Here is a 24038-nt window from a genome sequence, read left to right on the forward strand (position 1 = left end):
CTTGGGCTCTGAGCCAAGAGGGAGGGTGTAGCTGGAACCAACCCTGTTGGTTCTTTCTGAGGGGTTGGGAGGTTAGGGAAACAACTTCTCCTGGAGACCTAGCCAGGCAGCTTGGAGATGGAAGGGAAAGTCTCAACCGTGGCCACTGCCTCTCCCCACCGAGACAGTGGCTACAAGAAAGGGGCCATGGGTGAAGACTGAAGGACCATCAGTCCCAGTGAGTGTGCCATCCCTGAAAGCAATGCTACCCCAGCCCTTCAACTCTCACAGCATCCCTGCTTGGAAACAGAGGCCCAGAGAGGTGAAGTGACTCACCCAAAGTCACACAGCAAGCGACAGAGCCAGGATGTGACTGAGTTTCTCCCTTCCCTCTGAACCACTTCTAGCTCTCTGCCTGAATCCCGGACAGTAGGGACTGGAAGGTGCTTCCAAGCTATCTTTCAAGAGGCAGTATAGCACAGTAGATAAGAGCAAGGACTCAGGGGCCAGCTACCTGGGTTCAGATCCCAGCTCTGCCTCCTACCTGTTACGTGAACGTGGGCAAGCTATTTAACTTTCCCCATCTGTGAAACGAGGATAATAATGATGGATCCTTTAGAGGGTTGCTGTGAGGATTAAGCTCTTGCCTGGTACACACTAAGCCTTCCATCAATGCTGGTTATTTCTAATCTCTCACTGGCCTTCCCACTGTGGAGCTGGGGAGACACAGGCCCAGAGATGAAGGCAAAACACGCTGGGGTCTTGTCTGGGGCAGAGCACACCTTTAGCCCACGTTCCCTATGGCGCCACTGAGAGGCTGTGATATTTGAGCTGAGATGCTTGTTGTATCCCCCATCCTCCAGGGCTGGGGAAGGGCAGACAGAGCCCAGGCAGGAGAGAATCAAGGCAACATGACGGGTGACCCCAGCGTCAGCCCCTTCCCCCTCTGGCTCCCAATCTCCCCTCCTGAGGATGTCTGGACCCTTGAACTCAAAGGGGCTCCTTGGTTAGGGCCTCAGGGGCTGCCGAGGAGTGGGAGAGGGTCCAGAGCCCCAGACAAAGGCTCCCACGCTCTGATTTATCCCAAACAACTTTCTTTGGGCCTGTTTTAATTATTAGACTTTCCTATGGGATTTTCTTCTGAACAAGGGTCTGCTGGCTTGAGAAGGGGACTCTGGGCAGCGAGGGGCAGGGGATGGGGTCCCCTTCCCGCACCTGGGAACCCTAGGGCCCAAGCTGATGATTGGTTGGTGACTCACTTCCTGCTCAGCACATGCTGTCATCCCAGGACTGGGAGCCCCACAGGGGCCACCCCTAACCAGGGCCCCCCTAACCAAGGCGCTCCCCCCTCGACATGCAAGGGACTGGGAACAATTAACTTGCTCCTCAGGCCAGGCCAGAGGTTCATGTGGTTATTGGTTTTGCTGACCACATGTAACTCAAGGACGTCCTCAGAGCTGGAAGGGTCCCAAGAGGCCACAAAGGGCAACCCTATCACAGGGTTGTCACAGCAGGGGAACTGAGGCCCAGAGAGGTGAGGTAACTTGCCTAAGGTCACTCAGGGGAGAGGGAGGAAGGAAGCGGGCATTCTGATGCCTGACCCAGAGCTTTTCTATACCTCCAGATGGTCCCTGGATACCCCAAGTTCTCGGCCCCTATTCCCACCCCAGTCACAAGTGTCCTCCCCAACCAACACAGGCCAGGCCTCTCCAGCCTCGTCTCCCTCACCTCCCACCAGGCCTCCAGGCTTCATCCAGACTCAGCTACTCACAGTGCCCCAGACACCCCTGCTCTCACGTTGCTTTCAGGCCTCTGTTCTCTCTGTCCTCCTGTGTTGCCTTTTTGCCTAGACTCCTACTCTTGCTTCAAGATTCATCTCGGATGTCACCTCCTCCAGTAAGACTTCCAAAGCCTCCTCTCCCACCTCCCAGGCTGGGTCCTCTTCTCATTGCCCTCAGTACCTGGTACTCCCCACTTACCCTGCTGTCAGCATCTCTTTGCTTGTCTCTATCTTCCCCTCTAGTCTGTGAATTCATTGTGGGCAGACACCTTGCTTTTTATTATTTATTTCATATTAGGGCATGGCCCACTACATTCAGTGTTTGTTGAATGAATGCATGGATGTATGAATGTACAGATGGATGGATGGATGGATGGATTGACAAATGGATGGATATGTGGATAGACAGATGAATGGACAGGTAAACAAATGAATTAGTGGATGGGCAGATGGATTGATAGATAAATGGATGGATGGATGGATTAGACAGATAATGGCACCTGTAGGGGCTCAGACAGTGAGAAGTAAGTTCCTGGAGACTGGATATCCTGAATGATGAAGGAGCTCTTGGATGGGGAAACAGTAACCTAAACTGTTATCTGCCTCCTCCAAGGGATGTCTGGCCAAAAGCAAAGCCACTTCTGCCCTGGTGCCTGGTCCCTGCTGACCAACTAGTTCCACCTCAATGGGATCTCCTGAACTTTGGTAATTATTCAGACATCAGAGAATCTATAGGACCCACCTCTGCTTCTGACATTTCAGAACTCTGCATTCCTGAGAGCCCAGCCTGCATACTTCCATCCAGGTCAGAGCTGCCGCTCCAGAAATGTTCCCAGGCATAGAAACAGAAATCCCTAGAGAAAGAGGCACTATAAAATATGGAATTCATCCCTCTCCCATTTTACAGATGAGGAAATTGAGGCCAAGAAAGGCCGAGGAACTTCCCCAAGAATGTATAGCGACAGAGCTGGGATTAAAGTGGAACTTCCCCAAGAATGTACAGCAACAGAACTGGGATTAAAGCTTGGGTCCCCCAATTCACTCATTCATGTATTCATTTATGCAACAAATATATATATATAGCATCTAACATGTGCCAGGTTCAGTGCCTTTTCCCTGGCATTCGATGTCTGTAAATAAACCCTCATGCCAATTTGGAAAGCCTATGTCCCATCGTGACCTCCTCCGACTCCCCAGCTGGCTTATCTTTGCCTCACCAGCTGCATCCTCAGCATAGCTCCTGCCCCAACCCCTTCACCCAGCAAATGAGGACCACTTCCTTGCCAGGAACCCCAGCTCACAGCGGTGTATGCAGAGACAGTCACGTGCGTGTGCTGAGAGCACACGTCCCACCCCTCCTTGGGGGGACCACATCAGTCCCTGCACGCAGAACCCCGCCAGCTCAGACTGAAGCCAAGTGTTAAACAGTTCGAGCCCCGCAGCCGTCCTGGGGATGCGGGAGGGGAAGCTCATCGTGACACCTGGGATCTCAGGGCCAGGAGCAGACCTCTGAACTCCTGCCCAGACTGAGGAATGTGTGGAAGAAGAGGCCATAGAGGGGCGCCTGGGGGCTGGTTATTTACAGGACAGAGGAGCAGGCAGCAGCGATTCTCCCATGAGCCCCTCCCAACATGCCCAGAGGCAGGGGCGGTGTGAGGGCTGCCAGTCTGGAAGAGATGGAGCCTCGCATTCTGGGGCAGGAACCGAGACTTGGGCAAGTCATGGCCATTGGCTGGACCCCCTCTCTGGACCTTCCTGATGGAGGTGACCTCGCTGAAGATGTGGAATGACTCAGTATTGCAAGGACAAAAATAAGGTTCAGCTGCACATAACAGAACACCTTCTGGGAGTGAATCAATGAACTAGAGAACAAAAGAAGAATATGGAAGAACAACAGGACCCAAAGCTGCTTCTGGGATGAAATTAATACGAGACAGAGTCCTGATAAGATTGATCATGACAAAAGAGATAAGATGCAAATAAATAAAGTAAAAATATAGAGTGAAAAAGGAGAATAATATTGACTTAAGGATTAAAAGTAACTTTAAAACTATTGTTGGGCTTCCCTGGTGGCGCAGTGGTTGAGAGTCCGCCTGCCGATGCAGGGGACACGGGTTCGTGCCCCGGTCCGGGAAGATCCCACATGCCGCGGAGCAGCTGGGCCCGTGAGCCATGGCCGCTGAGCCTGCGCGTCCGGAGCCTGTGCTCCGCAACGGGAGAGGCCACAGCAGTGAGAGGCCCGCGTACCGCAAAAAAAAAAAAAAAGAGAAGTTCCTTACTTTGGTAGAGATATTAATATCAAAAACCTCCAGAAAGTAGGATTCCTAGTGGAGAAACTTCATGTGCATGAAAGGATCAGGAACCAGCCACGAATGCGCGTTATCACTGTTACTGCTCAAAACAAAGTGCCAAGGTCAGGCTACAGCTAAAAGGAGAGAAAATCAGAGGCGTCGGAGTGGAAGAGAGGAGATAAAACTGTTCATTGTAGAGGGTGTGATCCTTTACCTTGAAAACCTAACCAAATAAGCTGACAACGTATCAGAACAAATAAGAGAGTTTGGCAAGTTTGCTAGATGCGTGATCGATAACAAAAATCAATAACACTTTCATACCAGCAATACTCAGAACAATGGTGGCTTAAACAAGGGGGCATAAACATGCGTATATTATTGAGTTGGCCAAAAATTACAGAAGATGTTACGGAAAATCCCGAAGGAACTTTTTGGCCAAGCCAATATACGCATACACAATAACATATATAATATTATTATTATGTTAATATTCTAATAGCATTCTTATATATAATATGTATGCTATTGTTTTAATCATGTGAATGGAATCTATAGGTGGAGTCCAGGGTGCGTATGGCACAGCTCTGATGTCATCAGAATCCAGGCTTTCTTTTCTTTTTTTTTTTTTTTGCAGTACGCGGGCCTCTCACTGTTGTGGCCTCTCCCGTTGCGGAGCACAGGCTCCGGACGCGCAGGCTCAGCGGCCATGGCTCACGGGCCCAGCCGCTCCGCGGCATGTGGGATCTTCCTGGACCAGGGCACGAACCCGCGTCCCCTGCATCGGCAGGCGGACTCTCAACCACTGCGCCACCGGGGAAGCCCCAGGCTTGCTTATTTCTCCTCTTCTTTTCTCTGCACATAAGGTCCATCTTCAAGATACCCTCATGGTCCAAGATGGCTGTCAAGCTTCACCATCACATCTGATGACTGATTAGAGCACGAGGAAGTGAGGAGTGGTGGTGTTGGGACAAAAGGGATGCCCTTCCCTTTCAGGAGGCTTCCCAGAATTTGCACCCAGTACCTCTGCTTGTATCTTATTGCTGGGACCTGGTCACATGGCCATGCCTAGTCGCAAAGCTGAGTGCACTGCCACCCCAAATACAATCAGGGTTCAATTATGAAGGAAGGAGGGGAGAAAGGATATTGAAATGGGCATCCCTCAGGCTCTGCCCTAGATCTCAATTTCCAAAAAGGGGAAACAGAGGCCCAGAGAGATGAGGGCACTAACACACAGCCACGAAGCAAGTGTCAGAGCTGGGATTTTCAAGCGACTGATTCTTGATCTTCCCAGAGTACAGGGCTCCCCTCTCACGTGCGTATGTCCAGCCACGGGAGCACTGACCCTGCTCACTCCCAGCCCTGTCTGGGTCGGGGTCTGTTTTCGGTTTCTCTGTCCCCACTACCTAGTGTAAGAACAGTGAGGTCCCGGTGTTGGGCATTTATTCACATCCCTCCCCCCAGCCTCTACAGCTTCTTGCACAGGACTTGGTCTGTAGATGTGCAATGAACATGAAGCAGGAAGGCACGGAGGGAGCTGACAAGCTGTGAATGGCTGAAACTGGCTTTATCCTTGCAACTGCAGACATTTTTTCCTGCCTCCCATATGCTGTGCCCTGATCTAGATGTGTTTCCCAAGTTTCACTTTTCAGATGCATTTCCTAGACCCTAAAATGTTAGGCCTGGCCCAGGTATGAAAGAGCAAGGAGGCTGCCTTGAAACAGACAAACGAACAAAAAATGGAGAAACCGAAGGCCAGAGAAGCAATGTCATATGACATGTCATATGTCTCTCACTTGGATTCCTCTTCATGGACACACAGAGAAAGATCGGTTTCCCAGCCTCCCTTGCAGTCAAGTTTGGGGGTCATGTGACTAGTTCTGGCCAATAAAATATGAGAAGAGATGAGCATCATCACTTCCAGTTTGAGGCAGTGAAGGGCCAGTGTGCCTTCGCCGCCCCTCTTCTCTAAGGTGACCTTGGAGACCACTGGTCTAGAAGGTGATTCACAGCCGGTTATGTGCATACACACCACCTGGGGGTCTCATTAAAATGCAGATCCTGGTTCTGGGTGGGGGGTCTGAAATTCTTCACTTCAAACAAGCAACTAACTGGGGCTTCCCTGGTGGCGCAGTGGTTGAGAGTCCGCCTGCCGATGCAGGGGACATGGGTTCGTGCCCCGGTCCGGGAGGATCCCACAGGCCGCGGAGCGGCTGGGCCCGTGAGCCATGGCCGCTGAGCCTGCGCGTCCGGAGCCTGTGCTCCGCAACGGGAGAGGCCGCAACGGTGAGAGCCCCGCGTACCACAAAAAAACAAACAAGCAACTGAATTATGCTGATCCATCAGGGCCCACGTTTGAGTAGGGAAGGATGATTTGAGAGGATGCAGCTCAAAGGTGGAGAAGACCTGCCTAGCTTCACTGGACCATTTGCAACCAAAAATAAACTTTTGTTGGGTTAAGTCACTGAGATTTGGGAGTTTATTTGTGACCTCAGCATAGCTTAATGTCCCCCAATTAATACACTGGGATAGGACATTGTCATTTAGCTAGTCAACCCATATTTATTGAGTTCCTACCATGATCTTATTTTGTGCCCTGGACGCCTCACTCCTAAGGAGGCGCTCACTCTCCAGGTCCTACAAGGGCAAGGTCAGCACCTGACGGTGAGAGCTCCTAAAACTTTGTTCCCTTAGCACCTCTGTTTCTGCATCCTAGTCCCAGGGCTGTAAGTCACTGAGGGAGCCAGGATTTGAAGTGGGAACTTTTTGGCTTACAAGCCTGAAATTTGCTTTCCGTAGTGCAAAGAGCCACAGTGCTCATTCTAGGGTCTTACGGGGGGCGGGGGCCGCGCTATAGCAGCAGCCAAAAGACTCACGCGCTCCCTGGACTATCTCTTCCCTCTAGTGCCAAACTTGGCAGTTTGAGGGCCTGAACCACAGTAACCAGTCAGCACAGTGGCGGCTCCTGCCGCGGACTTTCAATCCTTTGAACACGTACGGACAGTTCATCACTCACGCTCTCATCACCCGACGCCCTGCTGCCAACCTGCGGGCTTCCTGAACTGGCCAGGTCCCAGGGCCGCCCGCTGTCCACACTCACCCATCTTCAGTTATTTAGAGAGAACAAGTTCCAAGCAAAAACACATGCTCTGAATCCGAGGGGCCCCTCCCGGCAGGAGGCGACACTTCCACTGGCGTCTTGTTGCCTCTCTGGGCAGCACTGTCTTTCCTTCCCTCCCCTTGGAAAGCACACCCGGCCTCACCCCCTCACTGGTGGGGGAGGGACTCGTCCTCTGATACAATATCGCTGTGAGCAGTGTGCCTCTCTCCACCTCCTCCTCGCCTCCTAGCTTCTCTGGTCTTCCTTCTTGTCTTAGAGGAAGAAGTGGTTCAGAACTTCCTCCCACGAAAACTAATCAGTGGTAACAGAGGTCAGAATAGTGAGTACCTTGGGAGGCAGAGAGTATAGTCTTGGAAGAGGCATGAGGAACTTTCTGGAAATGTATCTTGACCTGGGTGGTGGTTACATGGGTGTGTACATATGTGAAGAGTTGTTGAGATGTACACTTAAGACTACTGCACTGTAAGCATTTCTGTTTATGTTACCCCTCAATTAAAAAAAATATATGCCACAGAGACCTCTCTGAGCAGTAGCAAAAATAAATAACCACAACATAGGTTTTGGAGTCATATGAACCTTCACTGAAAATCTGCCTCTGTTTTCTAGCTGTGTGACCTTAAGCAGTTATTTAACCTCCCTGAACTTCATTTCTTTTTCTTTCTTTTCTTTCTTTCTTTCTTTCTTTCTTTCTTTCTTTCTTTCTTTCTTTCTTTCTTCCTTCCTTCCTTTCTTTCTTTCTCTTTTCTTCCTTCCTTCCTTCCTTCCTTTCTCTTTCTTTCTTTCTTTCTTTCTTTCTTTCTTTCTTCCTTCCTTCCTTCCTTCCTTCCTCTTTCTCTCTTTCTCTCTCTCTGTCTCTCTCTCTCTCTCTCTCTCTCTCTCTCTTTCTTTCTTTCTTTTTTAAAGGTATGGACTGTGAAGATTAGAGACACCACTTCTTATAAAATGTACTTAGCACAGGGCTAGCTCCCACTGGGTGCTCAATACACAATCACTTTCATTGTTATTAAAACCAGTGACCCTAGCAAGGATAGGATGGGGGAGTGGTTTTCCCTGGGGACAGACAATAAAAGGGGTACATTGTCCATAGAGAATTTAAGGATAAAATTGATGATTAAAAAAGTCTGCTTTTTGTTATCACTATGCACTGGCAAATCTAAATAATGTCAGCTGGAAAATGCTACATCCTGAAAAAATCTTTTATTGCTGTACATTCTAAACAATTGTTGTGGTGACTGCTGAATTTTAATACTATGTAGGTAAGCTTCAAATTAGCACATTTTAATTTCTTATCCTTTAATAAACCTCTTCTACATGGAAGTTAATCTGGAGAATTTCTAGGAATACAGTTACCGCGAGCACAGGTGGAGTCAGGAACACATGTTCACAAAGAGAATCAGCTCCTAACAGTTCGAAATCTTTCGTGCTTGCTCCAAGTACAGTTCCTGTCTCCAGCCCTGCGGTATTACATAGTTCTGCATCTCACTAGTAGATTCAAAGAAACAATGGCTGTAGAGTGATGGTGAAGATGAAGATATATGTAGTTCAAGTCTGTCATTCTAGGCGACTCCTTGGAATTTTGATTTGTGTCTAAAATTTAGAAAAGTGAAACAGTGTGAACTGCAAAGGGTAACGTTTTTGCCTGGTAAGTGCAAATTCTAGTTCATACATGAAACATATGTGTTTCATCTCAATGATTACTGATCATACTTTGTTGTATGAAGCAGATGCGTGTTCCAAAATGATCCACTGTGTGTGTAAAATATCCTAGGCATGCCTCTGACTCAAGCAAAAGCATTAATAAAGAACACTGTATCTCCTTCTCCCCAAGTCTGTGGACGCACAACCCTCACCCTCAGTCACTCCCTCTAGCCATAAATGATCAAATCCCACATTTTCATCTTCAGCCTCCATCTGCATCAACTCCTTCTCCTGGAATTGCACCCAATACCAAATCACTCTTCTTCCTTGCCAAGTGCCCATTATGGACCTTTCTGCTGTCCAGCTCCATCGCTTTGAGATTTGGCGTACTGGGGGAGATGATGGGGGCCAAAGCCTTCTCCAGCCACCACGTGACACCACCTCTAGTATTATCTTTGCCAAATTCTACAGTCAAAGGTCATGTCTTTATATCTCCCCCATCCCAGTGGCTGGGGCATTGCAGATGCCCCTCAAATGCTGGTGGTGTGAATATCATGTGTCTTACTTCCCCGTGTGTAGCACCGCGCCCCACCTCACTGTCAGCTCCAGACACACCAGGCATCTTTGTCTCCCAGAACAGGCACTGCTCTCATGCTCTCCCCCACCTCTAGGCATCTGTACATGCTGTTCCCTCTGTCTGGAATGTTCTGCCCTCTCTAACACCTTTTCGCCTTGGTTCCTCCTCCAGAGATCTGGCCCTTACCCTCGGTCTGAACAGGACCCCTCCTCGATATTCCCAGAAAGTCCACCTGCTCTCCCACTGTCCCTTCCCCCTCTGGGTTTGCCCCCTCTGCAGGGGCTGGAGACGCAACAGTGGGGGCCTCAGAGCTGGTTGAATTCAGCAAAATGGATCTGGTTCTTCCAGATCACCTAGCAGGGCCCAGCAGGAACGGGCACACACTAGGTCCAGCCTGCACGGGCTCATCCACCACGGGCCACCTTCCAGAGCCCAACAAGCAGGCCATGGGGAGGCCCCTTGTCGCCAAAAGCAAACAGGCCTCCCAGGGAAGTTTTGCTCTGGGTCACACCCGCCTCTGGATGGCTGCCAATCTTCCTGCCAGAAACCGCAGGCCCGCCAAGGCCGCCCGGAGTCCAGGCCACGAGGCTTAGAAGGACTCGGGTCAGCTTTGCAAAGGGGGTGTCTGCTGAGCACTTCCTGGATCAACAGCCCCCCGTCCCTGGGGTCAGGCAGGGAGGCTGGGGCTGGGTTGCAGCTAGAGAGGCCCCTCTTGGGCTGGGAGGAGCTAGAGAGGCCCCTGCCAGCCTGTCACAGGCTCTTGGCACTGGCACTGGCTCTGGCTTTCACACACACACACACACACACACACACACACACACACACACACACTGGCAAGCACCCCCCAGGTGGCCTCCACAGTCTCACCTTCAGGTAAATGGGCTCATCAGTGGGAAGATGAGAATGGGAGAGAAACAAGGGCTACAAAGGCCAGCATGTGTGTGTGCGTGTGTGTGTGTGTGTGCATGCCTGGGAGTGACCTCACAGCTGCTGGAACATAAAGACTTACAGGTCCTGCCTCCCAGACTCACAACTGGCTCCGTGGGGACACAGTGACATGAGAGGCACACCACAGACCCACCTCCTGGCCTTCTCCCTCCTCTGCCTCTTCTCCAAGGTAAGGGGGCCCCAGGCCCCAAAATGTACTGCTGGCTTCCTTGGTGTGGTGGGGAAGGTGTTAAATCACAGCCAGGGACCCCCTGGGAGAATTCCTGCAGGCCTCCTGTGTGGGGCTCAGCTCAGCTTCCCTCCCTGATGCCCAGACAGCTGCCCCTGGCCAGCTCTGCTGTGTGACCCCAGGCAAATCTCTTTCCCTCTCTGAGCCTCAGCTGCTTCCTCAGTTGAATGGGTATAATGTTCATGGGGCCTCTGTGAAGATCGTTTATCATAGTTCATCTACAGTGCTTAGCACAGGACCCGGAACATGGCAAATGTTTAAGAGAGGACTTTTATGATGATTACCAATCCCCATAGCTCCTCTACAGACAGAAGTGGGTCTCCTCATTATAATGGGGAGACTCAAGACGTGGCCTGCTTTGCCTGTGAGCCAGGATTTGAATGGATGCTGGTGCATAGCTGATTGGAATGTTCACACCACAGGGGCATTAATGCTGCTGGGCCCTCAGGCAGTGAGTGGCCTGCTGACCCTAGCTGGAGGGGGATAGGGAGACAGCTCCATGGAATAATGACCTTCTCTCCTGCATATTTTCAAAGGGCTTGTGGAACATCCACCTTGCCTACCATGACCACTAACCCCATAAGGAATTATTATCCCCTGTTTTCAGTCAAGCGAGTCTCCGAGAGGGTAGGCAACTTGCTCAAAACCACACAGCATCAGAGCAATAGAGGAGGTAGAACCCAGGATAGGCCTGGCTGTGAGGCAGGGGGGACTGCAGTCTGTGTCTCTCCACCCCCAACCTGGACCAAGGCCACGGTTGCTGAGCCTGCCATCACCTTAGCAAATGTCAGGCTCCTGGCGTCATGGGTATCGGCCCCCCACAAGCCACGACCTCACTGTATTTTCGTGCTCCTTGGAGGATCACAGGCAGGAACTTTTCTCTATCCTGGGTCCAAGCAGTGGTTGGGGGAAGGCTGAGAACCCTACTGGCATCCTAATCCTGCTGTTTGCTCTTCCAAAGGGGGTGTGCAGGACGTGATTCCAGGGAGGGTAGCGTGGGTAGCCGGAGCAGGGGACTTGGGGTTCTGGGCTTAGGATTAAAGGAAAGACCAAAATGAAGCTGTCCTAGACTCACCGTTCACCTCCCCCAGCCTTCCATTCTTCCCAGGCTCCAGGGAGCCAGGCAGCATCCCACACAGAACACAGGAACTTAGTCATCACACACATGAAAGCCGCAACAATCTGCAGAGAGAGAATTCCAAGCCTTGCAGGCAGGGCTCAGGCCTGCGGACAGGGGCAGGCGGTAGAGACCTGGAAACAAGCCAAGTCACGTTGACCTAGAGCTGGCGGTGACCTCATTAAATCCTTGTCACGACTCCAGGACAGGTGGTCTCCACCCCATTTTACTGAGGAGGAAACAGCTCCCTCCCCACGGAACAGTTCAGTGAAGTGTCCAAGGTCACACAGCAAGTCAGTGGTAGAACTTGGAGTTCACCTCTTGCCCAGATGATTCCCTGTCCAGGGCTCTTGCCTCCTGGGGACCACAGCAAGGGTCTGGGGAAACCAAGTGTGTGATGGGGCAACTTGAACGTCGGGATGGGGTGGTTAGAAAGGGCACGGAGATAGAAGGATACCAGAGAGGACCTATCTCTTCTTGGCTATGCTGAAACACCCTCCCTGATATCTCTCTTGAACAGATGGGTAAATCGAGGCAGAGGCTAAGTGGCATCAGAGCCACTAGGGGACAAGAGGTAGGTGTGGCAATTAAGAGACTGGGCCTTGGATTCACATGAACCTGGATTCTGATCCTGGCTCTACCGCTTACTGGTGATACCACTACACTGCTTTAAGCTTCAGTTTCCTCGTCTTTAAAATGGGCATAATGCTTAACTTCCCTGGCAGTCCAGTGGTCAGGACGCCATGCTTCCACTGCAGAGGGCCCAGGTTCGATCCGTGGTCGGGGGACTAAGATGCTGCATGCCTCACAGTGCAGCCAAAAAAAAAAAAAAAAGAATTAAAATGGGCATAATGCTGGTACCTCACACTGGAGGGTTAAATTAGCACATTAAATGCTCGGCACTCGGTGTGCCCATGGTGAATGTGAGCCATAATCATCGGGGTTATCAGTGGCCCCTCCTGGGCACGTCAGGACCTGCAGATCCGGCCCCTGTCAAGCTCTCCCCGTAGAGAGAGCCCAAAGTGAGACCCCAGGTGAAAGCAGAAGGCTTATCTCCTGGCATCCCCGCTTTCAGGAGGGAGGGACCCAAGAGTCAGTTCTGGTCAAAGGCCCCCCACTTCCCACCAACCAAGAGAGCTCAACCTCCGGTTTGGAAGGGATGCCCAAAGTCCAGCCGATTTTTTCTCAGCTCAATTGCACGTGAATCATCTCTGAATTTATTAAGGTGCAGATTTAGATTCATAAAGAAGGGCCCTAGATGCTGCATTTCTAACAAGCTTCCAGGTGATGGAGCTGCTGCTGGTCCGGACCACACTCTGAGGGGTGAGGCTAGACCATCTTCTCTAGAATCTGGTTATCACTTGGTCTCCTGCTTGAAATGCCTGTGGGAGTGGAAACTCGCTCTTCGTGAGGTTCCAGGCACAGAGCTGTACACTTGCAACTACTATTACCAGTGCCATCTTAGATGGGGGCCCTGTGAGTGCCCCCTGGTCTGCGACCCCCACCGGAGGCTGGTCTGCCAATTTGGGGCAGCCCCTAGTGGCCAGCCTGGGAACTGCAGAGGTTTGCAGGATAGGGAGTCCTAGGGGTGGGAAAGGTGAGGATTAGGGCAAAGGGGTCATTGCCTGCTTTGGGGCCACACAGGACATAGGAGGTCATTCATTTCATCTTCCTAAACTGCAAGTCTTCCATCTTCTGCATAAAACCCTCCAGTTCTCCAAGGATCCACAGATGGGGCCACTGGTAACATCTTGAATTACGCATGGTCCTTGGTCCCTACCTTCCAATGGACATATGGGGAGCCCAGGGCATCTGGTTTCTGGTTTGGTTGTTTCACTGTGCTGAGTGAGGAGGGGCAGTCAGGACACCTGGACTGATACCTTGAGCCTGCCCCTGGGGGTGGGTTCCTAAGGCTTTTCCCTATGACAGGAAATGTCTATCCCAAATCTGGGTTCCTGGATCCCCAGTGAGGAAGCAGGCTCCCAGCCCTGCAGCTGACCCACTAGGACTTTGTCCCTTCCTCTATCTGGAGCTCAGTTCCCCCATCTATACATGGCAGGGGGAGGGATTTAGACTGGAGCAGAGGTGCCAGTAACCTAGCTGGGCATCAGAAGCCCCTGTTAGGAACAGATCTGAGGGCTCAGCCTCTGGAAGTTCTGATTTGGTAAGTCCCAGAGGAGGCCTCGGGGTCGGTATTTTACCAGGTTTCCTGGATGACTGGATGCTCATCCAGAAACATATTCTAGATTGTTCCAAAGATCAAAAAACACCCATGATACTGTTTGATTTATTCAGCCCTCAAGATAAATACCCACTGTCCACCTGCTAAAAAGTGAACAGCACCCTGTCATTTTAATCCTTCCTTTTGTTGCTTTTACCCTCCTGTAAGCTCCTAGAAGGCAGACCCTAAGCCCTTTATCGTAATTCACAAGAAAGATCATTATAGCCAGATGCACGGAGTGTCTACCGCACGCCAGGCCATGCGCTAAAGGTTTAACATGCATCATTTCATGTACTCCTCAAAACAATCCTCCGAGTTAAACATTATTGCCCCCTTTTCACAGATGAGGAAATTGAAGCTCAGAGAGCATAAGTAACTTCCCCAAGATTGCTCAGCTAATAAGGGGCAGAGTTAGTTCCGGAACTCTAGTCCAGAGCCCTTGCTCATGACCACAGTGCCGTGCTGTCTCTTAGGGAGTGCCGTGGGGCTGCCGGGGTCCAAGGCCAGGTCTATGTGACTCCAGGGCCAAGGTGTGAACCCTACACTGGCAGAGAAGGAGTCAGTTGTGAGGGGCTCACTATCCACCTTGAACGACCATGGCTGAGTGAGGTCTCTGTCTCTGCAGGTGTGTGCCCAGCTGTGCCCAACACCGTGTACCTGTCCCTGGCCCCCACCCCGATGCCCACAGGGGGTGCCCCTGGTGTTGGACGGTTGCAACTGCTGCCGGGTATGTGCACGGCGGCTGGGGGAGCCCTGCGACCATCTCCACGTCTGCGACCCCAGCCAGGGGCTGGTCTGCCAGCTCGGGGCGGGCCCTGGCGGCCGGGGGTCCGTGTGCCTCTGTAAGCAGGTTTGCGGGACTGATGGAGGGGGTGTTTCGGGGGGAAGTCAAGGCCTTGAGGTCCTGAGTCCAAGAGAAGCCCTTCTCTCACCCAGCCAAACCTGGTGACACAGGATTCCCTAAGCTCACTCCCCTCTTCTTTTCTTTTGTCTTTGCTCAGATCATGGCCACCACCCAAACAACCTACCCTCCTTCTTCCTGTCTGTCCGGATCATAGCCGACTTTCAAAGCCAAGCTCAAACACCTCCTCCCCTGAGCAGCCCTCCCAGATTTCTCAAACCAGAAGTCATCATCCCTTCCCAGGACCCTCACAACACTCTTGGGAAAAATGAAAGGGCAACTCCCTATTTAGGGCATAACCTGTGTCAGGCACTGTGCTAAGCATTTACCTCCTAAATCACATAATCCTCACAATAATCCTATGAGGTAAGTACTTTCAGACCCATTTTATAGATGAGGAAACTGAGGCTCAGCGATACTAATGGACATGCTTAATGTTACACAGCTGGCAATTGAGTCAAGCAGGCTCTAAAGCAACATTCCGTTCTGTCCTCTTGTGGGATTGGGAGCCCTTGGACAGTCTGAATCCCGAGTTTGCTATTTGCTGGCGACCTTGGGCATGTTACATCTTCTACTACCCTAGGCCTTGCGCCTTCTGGGGATTTAAATCAGGGGTTCTCAACTTTGCTCTAGGACTGGATAATTCTCTGTGTGGGGCTGCTCTTCTGTGCAGGACTTTTAGCAGCATCCCTGGTCTCTGCCCACGAGACGCCAGGGAGCAAAGTCATCCCCAGTCGAGAACCACTGCTTTAGAGAACTATAAGGAGGTGAGGACTGTTCTGTTCCCTTTTTTTCTTTTTAAATAATAAGACTTGTAGAGCAATTTACCACTCTCATCTACATGGCTGTAACACTTAAAAAAGAAAAAAGAATGAGAGATAGAGAAAGAGAGGAAGAAAAGCCCATGAATCATTGACAATAAGTCTATCTACAGGAAAAGCCTTGTTAAAAAACAAAAATTATAGACATAAAGTTATCAACAGTAAATCCCTGTAAAATACTTTTTTTGATAAGGGGTGTATACTAATGAGAAAGGGGCGATGTGTTTTATAAACTTACAGATGATTGCTAATAAAAATGTATCTAAAGAAAAAATCAGACAAGTAACACTTAGCTTACAAGGCTGTTATCCAGCTAAGCCGTGACACATGGAAAGCACTTGGCAGAATTTATTTATTGAGCACCTGCCTAGCATTTACCATGTGCCAGGCACCAAGAGTTTCACAAATATGACCTCATTTAATCTCTCAACAACCATATGAGGTAGGTCCTAATGTCATCCCCATTCTGTAAATGGAAAAAAAGAGGCACAGAGAGGCTAAGTAACTTGCCCAAGGTCACACATCTCAGAAGTGACTGAGCTGGGATTTGAATTCAGGGAGCTGGCTCCACAATCTTCGTTTCTATCACTCTACCGCCTGACGCTCAGTATATGCTTAGTACATAGTGGCTGTTACTGTCACTAACTTTATTAAGGAGCTTTTTGTATTCCACCTTGATTCAAATTTCAAATACCTGGAGGCCAAGAATTTACCTGGTCCTTGCTCCTTCCTGCCACTTCCAGCCCTGGTCAGGCGACACAGTGGTACTCATGAATGTTTAACGACTGGAACCAAATTTGGAGGCTGGGAGCTAGTGAAGCCACGGAGGAGCCAGAGCCAGCTAAGACCTCACAGAGGCTGAGTCTAGGTCTTGGCTCTGGAGGGAACATGCTTCCCCAGATCTCTCCTCTCACAAACTAGTTGGACAGCTCTTCACTGAGGACCAGCTCCGAGCTGCGTGTGTGTCCAGCACGAGCTCCCGATCTCCCTGGCATTAAACGTGCATCTTCCGCAGCTCAGCCAAGTGCGTCTCCATCACTCCCATGGCTCGGCCTCAAACTTAGGAGTCATTCTTGACTTCTCTCTTTTTTTTCACATCCCACTCACCACCCACCAGCAAATTCTTTACAATGTTTCAAGAATGCAACATTTCTCAGTCCCTCAACTGCTACCACCGGGTCTGAGCCCCCTCATCACTCATCTGGATCTTGCAGAAGCCCCGTAACTGTCTCCCTGCTTCTGTCCTTGGCCCCTAGTCTGTTCTCAACACAGCAGCCGGAGGGCTCCTTTAAATACATAAATCAGGTCACAGATCACTTCCCTTCTCTGCGTAAAAGCCTCCAATAGCTTCTCATCTTCTCAGAGTAAGAGCCAAAGCCCCCTCAGTGGGCGACAAGACCCTGCAGGATCCTGCTCCTGTTTTCTCTACGACCACGTCTAACTCCCTCTCTCCCTCCTGCTCTCTGCTCCAGCCACAACGGCCTCCCCGCTGCTCTTTAAATACTGAGGTGAGGCACGCTCCCACCTCAGGGCCTTTGCACTGGCTTTTCCTGCTACCAGCACTTTTCCCCCCAGATATCTGCATGGCGAGTTCCCTCACCTCCTTCACATCTTTACCCAAATATTGCCTTTTCAGTGAGGCCTTTCCTGATCAGCACATTTAAAAACTACAACCCTGCCCTCCTTTATTTTTCTAGCACTAATCACCATCTGACATCACAAACACCACCTTGCTTCTTGTGTTTATTTCCACTGGAGCGAAAGCTCCAGGGAGGGCAGGATTTGGGCTGGTCTCAGTCACTGCTGTATCACAAGATACCTAGAACAATGTGTGGCACGTAGTAGGCACTCAATAAATAACTGTTGAATGTATGAATAATAACAACAGTTCTGGTGGGGCTAGCAGTAACAGGCACTGTTTATGGAGCACGTACTGTGAACACATCCTTTATACACATGATTTCATTTTAACCTTAATAATGAGGGAGGTCCTATTATTATCCCTATTTTGCAGATGAGGGAACTGGGGCTCAGAGAGGTTAAGTCACCTGCCTAAGGTCACACAGTGTGCAAGTGGCTGCAGGTAAAACAAACAAACAAAAAACAAAAAGACCCTGTTGTTCCTTCTCCTGCAAGGGACTCTCAGAGGGAAAGAAGGATGCAGAAATTACCAGATGACAAGGTTGTGCCCTGAAGTTATTTGGGGGAAGTTTCTGGACAAGGGGGCCGTTGGAGAGGGCCCAGAAGGAGAAGTAGGGTTTTGGCAGCAGTATGTGTGTATGGGTGGGGGGATCTCAAATCCAGTACATTTGAAGGTGCCTGATGGTGTCGGGGACCACGCACATGGATTCACACAGATCCCGGGGTGGAGAGTGGCTGCCTGGGGATCATTACCTACCTCCCAATTAGCTCTGAGCTGAAGGACCCAGGAGAGGTGCCAGGAAATCTTACTAAAATTATCGCTCCCTCCAGCTGACTTTCCTAAATAATCCCTCTGTTTACCAGGTCATCCCAGCGACCAGGAGGCCCCAGGGCTGCAGCCCCAGGAGTCTGGCTGGGAGACCCAGGCTGGGGGTTATGGATTAAGGTGCAGCTACCCCTCTGGTTTCTTGGAAACCAGTGGCCACATGGTCCAGGCCAAAAGGTCAGGGATTTGGAACCAAAGGGCTGTGGCCTGGAAGGAGCAAGGAGATGGGGGTGACACTGGCCCTGTCCTGCCCAGAGGAATAGCATCACCTATTCCCATTTAGTGAGCATCTACTAGGTCCCAGGCTTGGGGCAAAATGCTTTAAGTGCACTAGCTCATTTGATCCTCCAGTGGCTTTGTGAGCAGGGTACTGAGGCTCAAAGAGGTGAAGTAACTTGTCCCAGGTCCCACAGCTAGCAAGCAGGGAACTGGGATTTGAACCCAGGTCTGTGTGGTTCCAAAATTCCTGCATGTGTATGGATCTATTCGAGGTTTTTCTCAGAAGACCTGGGAAAACCAGCTTCCCATGAGTCCTTTCCCCCATACCCAGGTGCAGTGCCACCCACATCTCCAGGAAACCCTCCGAATTGTCCCTTTCTCTGCACTTCCTGAGCAGCTCACATACACCTCTCCAGGGCTCTTACTTTATTCTGTCTTGGAGACGGCGACATTCACACCTGTCCCCCACACTGGCCCTTGAATCCCTCTTAGTAAGGACTGGGTCTTAGTCCTGTCCAGGAACACAGTGGTTGGCACACAGGAGGGGCACGATATATATCTCTCAAACGATAAGGAGTCAGAACTATTTTATCATCGTCTCTCAAGTGCTGAGTCTTGTGCCAGGCATTCATTCGAAGGGCATTTCCTGCGGTTCTGTGATGCCAGAACGAACCCTCTTGGCCCCAGCCCTTAAGGGGTTCATGTCCAATGGAGGAAGAGGCCACAATACACATATTTGAGGGCTTCATCCAAAGAGTGTTTCTTAAATAGCTACTCTATGCCTAGCCGTGTGCTAGATGCCGTGTACACTTTATCTCATCTCACTGAAAGTACGAATTACCGTTATCATTGCTATTAAGGCGACTCAGAGAAGTTAAGTCACTTACGCAAAGTCACACAGCCAGCAAGTTGAGCCCTGACCTGACAGTGATGACTATCATACAGCAGATGGGCAAGGAAAGTTTGTGGCATGAAATCTCAGTGTGTATATAATAGTGGTAATATTTTATATATTTAAAAAACAGATTATTATTAATATATAATAATTATTCTAATAATAGCAACAGAGCAGCGAGGATCTATTGAAGGTCTCCTTCATGTTGTATTCATTCCAAATATCATTTCATTTAGTCTATACCACACCCTGTGAAATAAGTACCATTATAACCCATTTTGCAGATGAGGAAACTAAAAGAAGTAACATCACTTGGGCAAGGTCCATAGCTAATAAAAGAGCTGAAACCAGGCCAGTCTTCCCACAAAGCCTGTTCCAGGATGCAGCATGCTGTCTTCCTGCGGGCGACAGGGCAGTATGGCAATGGGGCGGGGGTGCATATCTCAGGGCTGGAGCCCCCTGCGGCGCTCAGATTCTGTAAGGGCACTGCATCCCCAGTGGGATCCAGACCAGCTCTGCAGAGAGGACCCTGTGGAGGATGTGGCCAGTGCAGCCCTCCCAGGGAAAAGTTGGGAGGTCACCGATGGAGATCCGGTTTCTCCTCTGCAGGGGGAGAAGATGAGGGCAGCTGTGAGGTGAACGGCCGCCTCTACCGGGATGGGGAGACCTTCCAGCCCCACTGCAGGATCCGCTGCCGCTGTGAGGACGGCGGCTTCACCTGTGTGCCCCTGTGCAGCGAGGACGTGCGGCTGCCCAGCTGGGACTGTCCCTACCCCAAGAAGGTGGAGGTCCCAGGAAAATGCTGCCCTGAGTGGGTGTGCGACCAGGGAAGGGGGCTGGGGGTCCAGCCCCTCCCAGCCCATGGTGAGTACAGGACTGGTCCAGGGCCGCCTGGAGGTGTGTGTGTGTGGGGAAGGGTGGGGAGGGCTGGCGGGGGGAATGGGCGGGGCCTCTTAGGTGCCAGGACACCTGGACACATCAAAGCCAAGGTTATACTGACAAAATCTGGGAGGGGACAGTGGCTACGGGGACTTGTAGCAAAGTGGAGTGGAGGGTCACAAGACCTCTTTAAAACTGGCAAAACAGGAGGCGGTGGTGCAAATATATAAGTTTAAATCATACACAATTAAAAATAAAAATTGGTGGCAGAGGGGGGAGGGGAAAGGAGGGTTAGAACACTTGAAACAAATCCTCACATTTCATAGCAGAGGTATAACATAGACCTATATTATTATAATATATATTATTATACTCATAATATATTGATACATATTAATAACATTTATATAATACAATTTAAATATTATATAATATTACTACTACATTATTATTGGGGTTTATCAAAAGAGGAACTCAAAACCGAGCGAAGCAAGGTGGTTGCCTCTGGGATGTGGGCCTAGGGGTAGGCAGGAAAGACAGTGACCTCATGCTATAAACTCTTCAGTTATAGGATTACGTTATTGCTATGTTACTGGGTTTTTAAAAAATTATTATTATTATATGAATGTAATTTTTGAAGGCAACCGAAAGGAGGGCATTGGTTCCATAAAGATGACGCCACACGAGAGGCGCTAGAGCGTGGTGGGGGACGCATGGAGTCTGCCTGTGTTCTAAGCCCAGTTCCGCTACTTCCTAGCTGAGTGAGAAGTTGCTTAACTTCTCCGTGTCTCAGTTCCTCCAATGGTAAAGTGAGAATGAGAGCACCCACCTCATAGAGCTGTTGTGAGGCCTAGATGAGTAAATACAAGCTAAGCAGTTATGACGTGCCTGGCACACAGCACTCCGTGTGTGCTGTTATTATCCCTACAATGGAATATGATACATGTGTTTAAATACATAGGAGAATGCCAGGGAGTTAGCCTGATGTATAAAAAGCAAGATATGACACCGTATACGCAATTTGATCTCCGCTGCGTGTATGCATGTGTGTGCGTCTATAGCTATACGAACACATATACGTCGTACGATACTGCACACGTGTATATAACAGGGAATTTTTTGTTGTGAGGGGATGTCCCGTGCGGTGTAGGATGTGTAGCAGCATCTCTGCTGGATTCCAGGAGTCCCCACCCTTACTTGTGACAAAAATGTCTCCAAAGGTTACCAAATATCTTCCAGGGGGCAAAACTGTCCCCATTTAAGAGCCACTGGTTATAAAGGACCAGCAGGAAGGATACTAAAATATTAACAGCACAGAATAAGACTGGAGGAGGAGGAAAAGCTAGACCATGGGAGCCCACCACCTTGATCCAGACACGGCCTCACCGTCACCGGCATCCTTACCTCCAGGTCATGGTACCACCACACACACGGGCCCCAACCTCCTTCCTGTAAGACGCTACTTATCACAGAACTTGTGGAGGATACAGCAGTGAGAAACTCACCATTTACTGGGAGGCATCATGGCCAATGCCATCATAGTTGCCTAATAAGCAATATTTATGAAGTGCTTACAAATACCAGGCCCTGTGTTAAGCACTTCACCTCCACTATTTCATCCAATCCTACCCATCAACTATTAGGAAATTTACATAGGAAGAAACTGAGGTCCAGGGAGGTTAAGCAACGTGACCAAGATTGCATCGCAAGCCAGTGGGTAGATTTGTTTGCCTAACCTTGCCGTGCTGACCCCTCTTTCTCTCCCCCAGGACCCCAGTTTTCTGGTCTTGTCGCTCCCCCAGCCCCTGCCGTCTCCTGCCCAGAATGGAGCACGGCCTGGGGCCCCTGCTCAACCACCTGTGGGCTGGGCGTGGCCACCCGGGTGTCCAACCAGAATCGCTTCTGCCGCCTGGAGACCCAGCGCCGCCTCTGCCTACTCGGGCCCTGTCCACCCACCAGGGGCCGCAGCCCACGGAACAGTGCGTTTTAGAGCCAGACTGAGGATGGACACTCGGTGTCACCCGCCTGCCAAGCAAGCAACCTGGGCTGCAGGCAACAGTCCAGCTTGGGTTCACCATCCGGGCCCCGGAGGACGAGAGTGTTCCCAAGCCAGCTGGTCCACCTGGACCCTGAGATGCAGCGGGACGCATGCCCTAGTCCCCCTTTCTCTAACTCACAGCCTGGGAGAATGGCCAGGTTTCTTCTGGTCCATTCACAGCCTTTACAATGATGCGCACGGGCTAGCTTTCCAGAGATGGGGCCACCATCTCTCCCTTAATCATTAGACTGAGGCAGGTGCTGGGCTGGATGGGCTATTTTTCTGGGGGTATGCTAAAGAGGGCACAGATGTTCTGAATCTCCTGCTTCCCTTCCTGGAGCGATGTAAGAATATCCCTGAATATGTGCCTATGTGTCAAGCCTGTGCTGTCTGAGAAAGCCCTCCCCCCCCACCATGGGCAGAATTCAGGGGCTGAATTCTTTGTAAAAATCACAAGGTGAAATCACTCTGTCTTGAAGAAAGTCAGAAAACAGGCCTTAACTTGACCCCTTAAACCCAACTTGTATTAGTAAGAATTAACCGTTTTTGAGACTCTGCAATGCACCAGGCCAAGCCAGACATTTCATACGGGTCGGTGCTTGGAAACATTTTTGACTAGAGAGAAGCAGGGGATGATGAAGAGTACCTTCCAGAGACTGGGGAACACGGCCTGAAATAAACCAACCCATGTGAAGTTCCGTTTGACGTCTCATGTTTTATTGTTTAAAGACAAAAAAATCCCTGCATATAAATTTTATATCCTCTTTGGTGGTCTACCTGTGTTTGTTTAAAAATAAAAACTGTGTTTTCATCAGGATCCAACCAGGAAATTAGAAAACACTCTTGGTATTTTCCAGGATTTCTTCTTATTTAAACTAATTTGATTGAGGGATGAGGCACACCCAGTTAAATGCACAGGTCTTTTATTTTTATCTTTGGCCGTGTTGGGTCTTCGTTGCTGTGTGCTGGCTTTCTCTAGTTGCGGCGAGCGGGGGCTACTCTTTGTCACGGTGCGCGAGCTTCTCATTGCGGTGGCTTCTCTTGTTGCGGAGCAAGGGCTCTAGGCGTGCAGTCTTCAGTAGTTGTGGCAGGCGGGCTCAGTAGTTGTGGCTCACGGGCTCTAGAGTGCAGGCTCGTAGTTGTGGCACATGGGCTTAGTTGCTCCGCAGCAAGTGGAATCTTCCAGGACCAGGAATCGAAGCCATGTCCCCTGCATTGGCAGGCAGATTCTTAACCACTGCGCCATCAGGGCACAGGTCTTAATGGTTTCATAAGTCTTTACAAATGCACACACCAACACCTCAGTCAAGGTGTAAAACATTTCCATCATCAAAGGAAGTTTTCTCGGGCTGGATCATCCTCTCCGCCCTCAAAGGTGATGTAGCTTATTCTTGAACTTCATGTAAATAGAGTCATACAGTAAGTATTCTTTACTGAATGACTTCTTTCCCTCAGTACCAGCTCTCGGCGTGGAGAGGCAGAGGGAGGGCAGAGCCCAGAAGCTGGGACCAGAAGATGAAAGATGGAATCACAGCAGGGCTGTCTGCTGGGAGCAGGGGCCACCACGGAGATGCAGCCGTGTGCCTGACAAAAGGCAGATGGAGATGGGGAGACAGATCCTGGCTTCTGCTCTCTCCCACCCCCCAGTTCCCAGAAGTGCCTCCCATCGGTCAAACCTACTGGGAAGACCTGGGAGGCCAGGAATGCAGTGCTCTAAGGTACAAAACAGAGCCAGGAAGGGCGATTCCCAGCACACAGGTGGTAAATGACCTGCTCTTCAGTACGGTGGCCTCCAGTACTTCGGTCAGGTACCACCTCCTCCGGGTACCCCAATTTGAGAATCACAGGCAGCACTGGAGCCATTTAATCTTCACAAAATAGAACTAACTCTAGTTCACAGATGAGGAAGCCTAGATCTGG

General features: G+C 50.4%; 1 protein-coding gene across 3 annotated transcripts; it reads left to right on the forward strand.

Annotated features, from left to right (window-relative positions):
- Positions 1 to 9994: 9994 nt before the first annotated feature.
- On the forward strand, positions 9995 to 22214 carry CCN5 (cellular communication network factor 5). 3 transcript variants are annotated; one of them, XM_033840795.2, is made up of 5 exons: positions 9995 to 10256; positions 10387 to 10500; positions 14524 to 14740; positions 19811 to 20065; positions 21850 to 22214. In XM_033840795.2, the coding sequence occupies exons 2-5, from the start codon at positions 10441 to 10443 to the stop codon at positions 22068 to 22070; spliced, it is 753 nt and encodes a 250-aa protein (XP_033696686.1). In that variant the 5' UTR covers positions 9995 to 10256; positions 10387 to 10440; the 3' UTR covers positions 22071 to 22214. The 3 variants fall into 3 exon arrangements, with proteins under 3 accessions (XP_033696686.1, XP_073649125.1, XP_033696687.1); XM_073793024.1 differs by having other exon boundaries at positions 10395 to 10500; XM_033840796.2 differs by having other exon boundaries at positions 10409 to 10500.
- Positions 22215 to 24038: the final 1824 nt, after the last annotated feature.

Source organism: Tursiops truncatus, chromosome 15 (genome assembly GCF_011762595.2).
Source record: "Tursiops truncatus isolate mTurTru1 chromosome 15, mTurTru1.mat.Y, whole genome shotgun sequence".
NCBI lineage: Eukaryota > Metazoa > Chordata > Mammalia > Artiodactyla > Delphinidae > Tursiops > Tursiops truncatus.

Coding starts and splice junctions, on each gene's coding strand:
- CCN5 (XM_033840795.2), top strand. CDS start 10,441: ATGAGAGGCACACCACAGACCCACCTCCTGGCCTTCTCCCTCCTCTGC. Junction 10,501..14,523: donor TCCTCTGCCTCTTCTCCAAG/GTAAGGGGGCCC, acceptor CTGTCTCTGCAG/GTGTGTGCCCAGCTGTGCCC. Junction 20,066..21,849: donor CCAGCCCCTCCCAGCCCATG/GTGAGTACAGGA, acceptor TCTCTCCCCCAG/GACCCCAGTTTTCTGGTCTT.